General features: G+C 35.0%; 1 protein-coding gene across 1 annotated transcript; it reads left to right on the top strand.

The window, feature by feature from the left end:
• Window positions 1–2,021: 2,021 nt before the first annotated feature.
• LOC133330482 (trichohyalin-like) lies at window positions 2,022–10,576 on the top strand. The gene is made up of 2 exons (XM_061538919.1): window positions 2,022–2,163; window positions 8,271–10,576. The coding sequence occupies exons 1-2, from the start codon at window positions 2,022–2,024 to the stop codon at window positions 10,574–10,576; spliced, it is 2,448 nt and encodes an 815-aa protein (XP_061394903.1).
• Window positions 10,577–10,977: the final 401 nt, after the last annotated feature.

Genomic DNA, 10,977 nt, shown 5'->3' with positions numbered 1-10,977 from the left:
TTACACACACATACTGGTCCACATTACCCGCCAAGTTATTTTTATTTGCAGTTCAGAGTTTTTTTGAAATATAATGCAATAACATTTTTATGGACAAATATATATAATTTTTGACCTGGAATATAATTAGCCAACAAATCTACCATCCTGTGAAAACAATTTGTTTTTATTTTTTACCGTTGTTACGCCCACAATATCAAAAAAAGAAAATGGTGTTCCACATTACCCGAAGTTACTCTATTATTATTGAACACACATTTCCATAGTTTTAATATTTTGTATGGCCTCCCTTTGCATATACCACACATTGTAGACGTTTTTTCATCGAGTGGACCAACTTTTGCAAGTCATAATTGTTCGGAATGTTCTGCCACTCATCCAATATCGCAGTTTTTAATGCTTTTATATTTTTTGGTTGCCGTTTAGCCAACTTTTTTTTAAATAGACCCACAAATTTTCTATAGGGTTAAGGTCTGGGCTTTGGGCTGGCGTATCCAAAACTTTGCCACAGTCATAAAGAAGCCAAATGCGCACTATATGTGACTTATGCTTAGGATCATTATCCTGATAAAACTTAAAATGTGGCTTGTTATCCCTGATGAACCCAAAGTTCACAGCACTGGTTACCAAGTGCTTCTTTAAAATATCGAAATATTGTTGTGCGTCCATAGTTGTTTCAATAAAAGCTAAGCCTCCCACGCCTTTGCTGCACACCCAAATCATTATTGACATTTTTCGAAATTTGACTGTTGGAATGATGTTCTGCCTTTCTACTGCTGTTAAAGGCTTACGCCATACTCTGGTTCGCCCATCGTTATAATATAACATAATTTTAGTTTCATCGCAAAATATAACGTTGTCCCAATATTCAGTCGGGTGTGAAACGTTCGTATTGGCGAAGGAAAATGCTTTTTCTATAATTGCTGCAGATAGTAAGTGTTTTTTTGCGTGCTACTCTTGATGGGTATTTGTTTTTTATTATTTTTTGTCGAACTGTTGAACTGTTTCATGACAAACTTTAACACCACACTCTTCTTCGAGCTCCCTCGCAAGCGTCCTAGTGGAAATTTTAGGGTTTTGCATAATTTTTCTAATAATTATGCGCTCAGTACGCTTATTAATTTGGGCTTCTTTACATTTGTTTTTGTCTCGACCATCTGTCCAATTTTTACATGGTTGGCAAAATTGCACATCGAATTCAAGTAGAAATTACGCCCTTTGACAGTTAATCAAGTCATCAGCTGCCCTAAATGGACTGCCTATTTATTGTGCCATGGAAAACGTTAACAAAGTCCAAATTTCTGACATTAGACTTGAGAAAAAACAGCTAGCTGGGAGACCTTATAAATAGATCTTGAACACGTCATTGTCATCGTATGCAAACAAGTGCAACAGGCACATCCATAGATGGTAATATCGTGTATGCAATTCATATCCTTTCATTCGCAATCAATAACTCAAAGCGGCCGGTCGGCTAATAAGAAAGTGCAAAAAAAAATAATAATAATAAATAACGTTTGCCAGTTGCACTATATATATTTTTGCAGATCTATTGAGAAAACTTAATTCTTATTGGAACTCCATTCTATAGCAACAGCAACAGGTATGAACGATGTATACCATACTACATATATACGTAGGATTTTTATTGTGACATTGTTAATGGTTAACATACGGTCTGTTGCAGTACTGCAAGGATCTACTTTTTTTACTACGATAACGAATTTTGCTTTATGATATCGAAGAAAATACAGTAAACTCTAGAAGATTCTTGAAGTACGGGAACATACCAAACACACACACATTACATTGGCATTCATTATTTCAATAGTTTAGTAATACACACACACATATTGGTAAGTTCCCGTACTACAAGAATCTACTACTTTTTACTAACGAATTTTCCTTTATGATATCGAAGAAAATAGTAAAATCTAGTATATTCTTGCAGTACGGGAACAGACCAATTATTAAATAACAATCAAACAATATTCTACAGTAAACTTAGAACCAGAAACAATATGCCGATAACAGAAGCTGACAAAGCCAAAGCAGAGCTGCTTTTCTTTACGGCTCAGGAAGCTATGATGGACGGCGACTTGGAAAAGGCCGAAGAAAACTTAGTGAAAGCAAATGAATTATGTCGAAATGAATATGTCGAAGGTATGTAAAAAAGTTATAAACAATTATTTGATAAATTCGTACGCTTAAAAGTGCTTAGAGAGGGAGGGAGCAGAAGTGTAATGGGAAATGTTGTGAAATTGACACCGAGCGTCTTGGGGCACCACAAATGGAACAAAAAAACAACAACAAATAAATATTGAAAGAAGTCTTGTGAAGAAGTTTTGTGGTTCTGCAGCATCTTGAATTGCTAGATTCATAGGTTGCTATAATGGGAATGTTCTAAGTTATATTTGGAGACTACATATCAAGTTTATCCGCCATGAAAATGTTGATGACGAAATATATGTACCGGGTGGCAACAATATTGCTAGATGTATGTGTGCAAACAAACACACATTAGCAGCGAAACAATTTCTCAAGCACGTTTGTTTATTGGGGGGAACCCCCATCTAAATGTACTAGAACAATTTGATGAGTGTATGGGTATTTGTAAATGCGTCGATACAAAATAACGTCGTGTACAGTTCCATCTTAACATACCCGTTTCTGTACGTTAACAGAAACGAGTACATGCAACAGTTGGATGCATTTGTGTTTCTGTGTTATTCGTTTCAGCAGAGTGAGTATGAGCAGATAAAGAGAGAATGAGAGCCGTATATATGTTTGCCTATAATTTTCTCAGACAGATATGTATTGTGGAAATGTATTGTGGAGTCAATATATCCTGAAGGAAATGTGGGGTGTTGTATCGCCTTTGTCTACTATTGTGGCGACATGTCTCCATATACTTTTGAGCAAAACAAATTATAAAAAATTGACAAGTGACATATGTGACCTTTTGTCTATATCTACAAACTATTGACTTACTACTAACCGTGTCCACATATGTGACGCTGTGTCTATATCTAAAAACTACTGACTTACTACTGCCCATGTCACTAGTTCATTTCCAATGACAAGCACATGTTAAATGTCAATAGTAAAATGCATTGTGTTGGATATAGTCGGTCAACAGTATTGGTGACAATGTCAATAGTAAGTCTATACTGATTTACTGTAGACATTTCCTACAGGGTAATTTTATCTACATATACATCAGTTGTATGTAAACAGCGGCAAACATCGATGTGTATTGTTTTGTATGTACTTAATAATACGCAAATGGAAACAAAACTGCATATGGGTGATTCCAACGGAACGGGATATTTATTTTATAATATCAATTCACAAAGAGGGATTTTAGTAGATATAAAAGTAAAAAAGATATGGCTCGAATATCAACGTAACGGGTGTGAACTTACGTTTTCATTAAATCTTGAACAACAGCTTTGTGTATTACATACTGTAAACTTTGTGTATGGTCCGTTAACAAAATATTTTTTCATGGATTTTGGATAGTAAACTGTTTATTATAAACAATATTCCAAATCATGGTACAATAATACAAGGTAGGGCAGCTTGAGGTGAATAAAAAAAAAAAAAAAACAGCTATGCAAGTGTGGCCTCTTCTGCCAAAAATAAAATAAATATACGCAACAAGTGTTTGTGTTTATTTGACATTTTTTCAACACAAAACTAAAAACGAGAAACATGAATGAAAGGTTATGATTTTTTTCTGCCTTAAATGGTTTACCATATTTCTTATCTATGGCTAGTATTTAGTAGAATATCCTTTGTTTTGTATTACAGCTTTGCACCGTCGCACTATGTCGCGAGTTCATATAAACATCGGCCAAAAATAGAAGGAGTTATCGTAAGTTAATGAAATTTGGTACATGTGTTTATTATTGGCCTAAAGAGCAACTGACAAAGAAATTGGATAGATCGGATCAAGATTTGTTATACCTCCCATATAATGGGTCTAGAGAATGACACCCCTTTTGGCCTATAAAATCTTTAATATTCAACCAAATTCAATGTAAATTGGCAATTTACATCTACTTAGGCCTATAAAACAACTGACCAAAAACTGGAAAAATGGCACCAAGATTTGATATACCTCCAATACAAAGGGTCTTTTATTATTTTGGGCTATATAATCTTTAATAATCAACCAAATTCAATGAAAATAGACATTTTATATTTACTTATGCCTATAAAGCAACGGAGCAAAAACTGGGTAGATATGACCAAGATTTGATATACCTCCCATTTTTTGACCTATAAAATAGTTTTTATAAATACAAATTCCATGAAAATTTTCATGTCTTCGTGAAATTTGGGCGAAGACAGTAATAGGTGTTGCAATTTAGTTGTTGGTTCATGTTACAGGTACCTACCATACCAAAAGTCCCTTAAAAAGTAACTTTCTGTACTATGAAATCGTTATATGCAGCTAAATTAAGTATAGTAGTTTTATTTTTGTTATTTTTATTATAATAAAATATTTGATATACTTTAGTTATTAATAAATTATTTTTTTATCATTCACAAAATTTTCAAAACACACATATATATATATATATATATATAGAAAATATTACCTTCCCAAAAGAACGATTTAGTATCATCCATGTTATAATTTAGGGCCTGAACTTTATGACTGTTTAAGGATATTACAAGGTCGGATTGTAATATAAAATACTAAAAAAACCCTTTTTTGACTCGGATTTAACAAAAGTTCGGGCTGCTACTAATTATTGTGTGGCATGACTTGTTAGCATCTAGTGAAAGTCGCTCAAAAGGCAGTGTACTGTACTTTGCATATCCCATGCCATGAACTAATATTTTTTGTATGAACTGTCGGCAAAGGTAATTCATGTGCGACCTCTAAATTTAGATTATAAGATTATGTCTCAAATAATCTGATAAATAAGTATAATCTTCAAATTGACTAAAAATTTATTTAAAAGCTATATTTTAAAAACAATTCTCCCATATCTCCGCATCGAATAACGTTTTTACCACGTAATTGCAAATTTTATGCAAAATATTGTATGATTACTATATTCTGAATCCATCGTGTCCTTCCTATTTGGCCCTCAATAACGTATTTAATTGTATACAAAACATATTGGACCATTCGCTTGTAACCATTTCATGAATATGCCATAATTTTTTTATAAGGTGGTCACCAAAAAAGTTAAATAACTCTTAGGACCGCAGGTCTCCGCAACCAATTTTTGTTATTCCTTCAATGACACACTTTTCACAACTCAAATAAAAAAAATCAGAGCTAAACTTTTTTAAACTTTTTTCTGCTCCACTAACTTCTAAATTTGTTTTACAAATTTGATGAACTAAGTAGTACGAGTGTGGGCACTGTATATACCATATGATATCTATATACATACAAACTACAGCGAATCCTAGTTTTTAATATCCACAGCAACCACTTTTATAATAACCGTTAATTTGAATATTCAAATATTTGAGCATCCGAAAAACACACCCATTTTTCGAAAATATGGAAAAAGAATCAGTTTATAAATAATTATCAGATTTGAACATTTGTAGAGACAAAACTATTCGACATGTCGATATAACATTTCATATTTATTCCAATTGGAATATTTTCTATCATACCTCATAAAAAAATTGTCCTCCGAGGTACTTGGTTTTGACAATTTTTGGCCGCGGTCGTGACACTGTGTGTCGTGCCATAGAGTTTACTAAATTTTGGCATCTCTCCAAAGGAATATTTTTCCATGACCATTCCACCACGTTCCACAAATCTTGTTGGTCTAGCATTGTATACGGCTTCCTTAAAATCCGTCCTTAAATTTTCAATGGGATTGAGGTCAGGAGATTGGGCAGGCCACTCCATAACATCTATACCATTATTCAAAAACCAGGCCTTGGCAGCCCTGCTGGTATGCTTCGGGTCATTATCGTTTTGGAAACCCCATTTTAAAGGCGTGTTCCACTCAGCATAGGGTTTCATAACGTTCTCAAGGATGTCCACATACATTTGGGCATCCATGTTTCCCTTTATCCAAAATAAAGGAATAGTATGAAAAGCACCCCCAAATATTTATTTTCGCACCTGCATGTTTTACTGTGGTTAAAACATTTCGTGGATTATAATCCGTATTGGGGTTTCGTCTAACCTATTGACGACGACCTTTAGAAACAAAAAGAACCACTTTGGTCTCGTCAGACAATAAAATATTAAGCCACTTAAACAGAGGCCATTCAAGGTGCTCTTTTGCAAATTTTCATCATTTGGGCGTATGTATTTTTTTAAGAAGAGGTACTTTTCTGGGAGATCTAGCATACAAATTGTGATACAGCAAGAGTCTCCTGATTGTACATGTATGATTTTTGTTTTAATTCCGTAGCAGATGATTTGGGCTCATCTCTGACTGTTCATAAGATTCTTTTTTCATCAACTTGAGAGATTTTTCTATTTCGCCCACGCGTTTCTGGTTTGGGAGACCATTTTATGGCGTTAGATATCATTTTCGCAGAACAGCCAATCACATCTTGTATACATTTGTAATTTTTTATTTATTTAGGGGTTAAATTTGATAAAATATATTTATGTAAAAATCCTTGAGAAAATATTCTTTAAAAAATCCACGCCCCGGTGGAGCCCTGAGAAAATATTCTACAACTCTGTGGACTAATGAAAAATTATTCTTTAAAAAATACACGCCCCTGTGGACCCTTGAGAAAATATTCTTTAAAAATGCCACGCCCCTGCGGAGCCTTGAAAAAATATTCTTTAAAAAATCCATGCCCCTGTGGAGCCTTGAAAATATATTCATAAAAAATCCGCGTCCCTGTGGAGCGTTGAAAAAATACTCTTTAAAAATTCACGCCCCTCTGGACCCTTGAGAAAATATTCTTTAAAAACACGCATCAGTTGGAGTTAGAAGTAGTAAAGTAGTAAATTCGGACTGGGCCGACTATATGATATCCTTCACCACTTTGGGCATATTCTACATATGTATCCTAACAGTCGTCGCGTTTTTGTTATATATCTATATCTGAACCGATTTCAGGGAAACTTGCCAGAGACTAATTCATATTACTTCAGCACGTTGTGTCAATCGGCCTAGCTATGGATCTTTTATATAGATATAAATCTGAACCGATTTTCACGAAACTTTGCACACATCATCCTAGACATAATTCAGAACGCTGTGCCAAATTTCGTGCAAATAGAAAGATATATAGGGACTTTGGTACACCATTTACCTTAAATCGGACGAAGATATAGAATATGCATAGAATCACTTTCTGAGTCGATTTATGCATGTCCGTCTGTCTGTTGCTGTTAAATTGTAAAAAATACAGGTCGCATTTATAAGCCGATTTAGATGAAATTTGGTAAATCAAATTTATTCGGCTCAAAGATAAACCCTATTGAAATTGAGAAAAATCGGTTCAAATTTAGATATAGCTCCCATATATATTTTCGTCCGACTTTGGTGCACCGAAGTCCCTATATATTTTTTTTCATTTTTGGGAAATTTGGCATAGCACTGAATTATAACCAGGATATTTTGTGTTCAGTTTCGTGGAAATCGGTACCGATTTAGATATAGCTCCTATATTTTTTTCTGCCGATTTAATGTAAATGGTGCACCACAGTCCCTATATATCTTTCGATTTGCACGTAATTTAGCATAGGGTATTGAATAATGTTTATAATTATGTGTGCTAAGTTTCGAGAAAATCTGTTCAGATGCAGATATAGCTCTCATATATATAATTTCTTCCGTTTTTATGTAAGTTGTGTGCGAAAGACCCAAAGTTTGTCCAATTGACACACAATTTTGTACAACGTACTAAAGTTAATATAAATTAAAAAAAGCATAGGTTGTAGATTTGCATCTGTATGGATTGATGTTAATACGCAATGCAAAATTAGGTCTAAATAAAGAATGAAAAATATATGGGATCTATATATATACATATATAGTGGTCAGTCGACTCAAAAAGCAATTCTGCGTATATACTAAAAAGTAACTATGGGTCCAACTCGTTTCCTTTTGGATGTTGCAATAACATGTACCAAGACATAATGTCCTGTGTCACAGTGTTGGTGAAGGATACAAACAAATTTTTATGTAATAAAATCGTTTAGTGATTGCTCTATCTGCCTATAGTTAGCTGTAAAATTCGAAGATGGAAATATATTTATATTCTAATTTTACATCGTACAATTGACATTTCATTACCAATTTTTTAACTTTCAGGCATCATTGCGATAATACGTAAACGACGTAATAGTGACGTTCCTAATGCTGAACCTCCCGAATATACCAACGAGCAGTTGGAAGCTGCTAATAGAGTGAACAACAGCAACGATTATTATGAAGTTTTAGGCGTTGACAAGACAGCTACGGACGCCGAAATTAAGAATGCCTATAAGAAACTGGCTTTACAATTGCATCCAGATAAAAATCGTGCCCCTGGCTCTCCTGAAGCTTTTCATTTACTGTGCTATGCTGCTAATATCCTAGGAGATCCGGAAAAACGTAAACTATACGATGCACGGAGAAAGCAAGAAGATCTAGAATATCCGGAAAAACGTAAACTATGCGATGCACAGAGAAAGCAAGAAGATCTAGGAGATCCGGAAAAACCTAAAATAAACGATGCACGGAAAAAGCAAGAAGATCCGAAAAAACGTAAACTAAACGATGCACAGAGAAAGCAAGAAGATCTAGGAGATCCGGAAAAACGTAAACTATGCCATGCACAGAAAAAGCAAGAAGATCTAGCAGATCCGGAAAAACTTAAACTATGCGATGCACAGAGAAAGCAAGAAGATCTAGGAGATCCGGAAAAACGTAAACCAAACGATGCACGGAGAAAGCAAGAAGATCTAGGAGATCCGAAAAAACGTAAACTAAACGATGCACGGAGAAAGCAAGAAGATCTAGGAGATCCGGAAAAACGTAAACTATGCCATGCTCAGAGAAAGCAAGAAGATCTAGGAGATCCGGAAAAACGTAAACTATGCGATGCACAGAGAAAGCATGAAGATCTAGGAGATCCGGAAAACCCTAAAATAAACGATGCACGGAAAAAGCTAGAAGATCTAGGAGATCCGAAAAAACGTAAACTAAACGATGCACATAGAAAGCAAGAAGATCTAGGAGATCCGGAAAAACGTAAACTATGCCATGCAAAGAAAAAGCAAGAAGATCTAGGAGATCCGGAAAAACGTAAACTATGCGATGCACAGAGAAAGCAAGAAGATCTAGGAGATCTGGAAAAACGTAAACTATGCGATGCACAGAGAAAGCAAGACGATCTAGGAGATCCGGAAAAAAGTAAACTATGCGATGCACAGGGAAAGCAAGAATATCTAGGAGATCCGGAAAAACGTGAACTATACGATGCACAGAAAAACCAAGAAGATCTAGGAGATCAGGAAAAACGTAAACTATACGATGCACAGAGAAAGCAAGAATATCTACGAGATCTGGAAAAACGTAAACTATACGATGCACAGAGAAAGCGAGAAGATCTAGGAGATCCGGAAAAACGTAAACTATGCGATGCACAGAGAAAGCAAGAAGATCTAGGAGATCCGAAAAAACGTAAACTAAACGATGCACAGAGAAAGCAAGACGATCTAGGAGATCCGGAAAAACGTAAACTATGCGATGCACAGGGAAAGCAAGAAGATCTAGGAGATCCGGAAAAACGTGAACTATACGATGCACAGAAAAACCAAGAAGATCTAGTAGATCCGGAAAAAGGTAAACTATGCGATGCACAGAGAAAGCAAGAAGATCTAGTAGATCCGGAAAAACGTAAACTATACGATTCACAGAGAAAGCAAGAAGATCTAGGAGATCCGGAAAAACTTAAACTACGCGATGCACAGAGAAAGCAAGAAGATCTGGGAGATCCGGAAAAACGTGAACTATACGATGCACAGAAAAACCAAGAAGATCTAGTAGATCCGGAAAAAGGTAAACTATGCTATGCACAGAGAAAGCAAGAAGATCTAGGAGATCCGGAAAAACGTAAACTACGCGATGCACAGAGAAAGCAAGAAGATCTTGTAGATCAGGAAAAACGTAAACTATACGATGCACAGAGAAAGCAAGAATATCTACGAGATCTGGAAAAACGTAAACTATACGATGCACAGAGAAAGCAAGAATATCTACGAGATCTGGAAAAACGTAAACTATACGATGCACAGAGAAAGCGAGAAGATCTAGGAGATCCGGAAAGACGTAAACTATATGATGCACATAGAAAGCAAGACGATCTAGGAGATCCGGAAAAACGTCAACTAAACGATGCACATAGAAAGCAAGACGATCTAGGAGATCCGGAAAAACGTCAACTAAACGATGCACAGAGAAAGCAAGGAGATCCGGAAAAATCAGATAGTCTTATGTCCAATCCTTGGGTGTGGTTAGGAGGAGGATCGATTATTTTCCTATCAGTCGGTTATCTATTGATGCGTTCATTCGGATCGAACCCAGCCGAAGGATATCGTTCTAACCGGGCTGGAGCAGGAAGTAACAACAAATAAATTTCAACTTATTAAATTTGGTAACCCTAAGATTATATGCGGCAGAAAGTTAAGACGTCTATTAAAAATTTGTGCTAATGTTCTGGACGTCCATAAACTGTTCTGAGTTCAATAAGAAAAATATTAATAAGATTACTTTTGTTTTATATGTATTGTGCTTAATTTTTAACGTTCAGCCAATTTTTTATAATTTTGAGTATTTTTATTTATTTATTTGGGGTTGCCAAAGTCATACATGTTTGTCAATCTTTATGGTAAAAGGGAAAATGCATAACTATACAATTGGCAAAAAATTATAATTACTCGAATTGTACCAACATAAAACAAATATCGCTTATAAATGTCAGAAATTATATACACATAAATATATATATTGTTAATAAACCATGGCATAATTATAC

The sequence above is a fragment of the Musca vetustissima genome, unplaced genomic scaffold, assembly GCF_032173495.1.
Source record: "Musca vetustissima isolate MV318-11 ecotype Yass unplaced genomic scaffold, APGP_CSIRO_Mvet_v1 utg41048, whole genome shotgun sequence".
Classification (NCBI taxonomy): Eukaryota; Metazoa; Arthropoda; class Insecta; order Diptera; family Muscidae; genus Musca; species Musca vetustissima.
Note: the sequence above shows the minus strand (reverse complement) of the source record. Positions and strands in the feature narration are given on the sequence as shown.

Bases quoted from the DNA above. Each gene is read 5' to 3' on its own strand.
- LOC133330482 (XM_061538919.1), top strand. From the start codon at position 2,022: ATGCCGATAACAGAAGCTGACAAAGCCAAAGCAGAGCTGCTTTTCTTT. The intron at 2,164-8,270 runs GTATGTAAAAAA...TTTAACTTTCAG, and splicing joins TCGAAATGAATATGTCGAAG to GCATCATTGCGATAATACGT.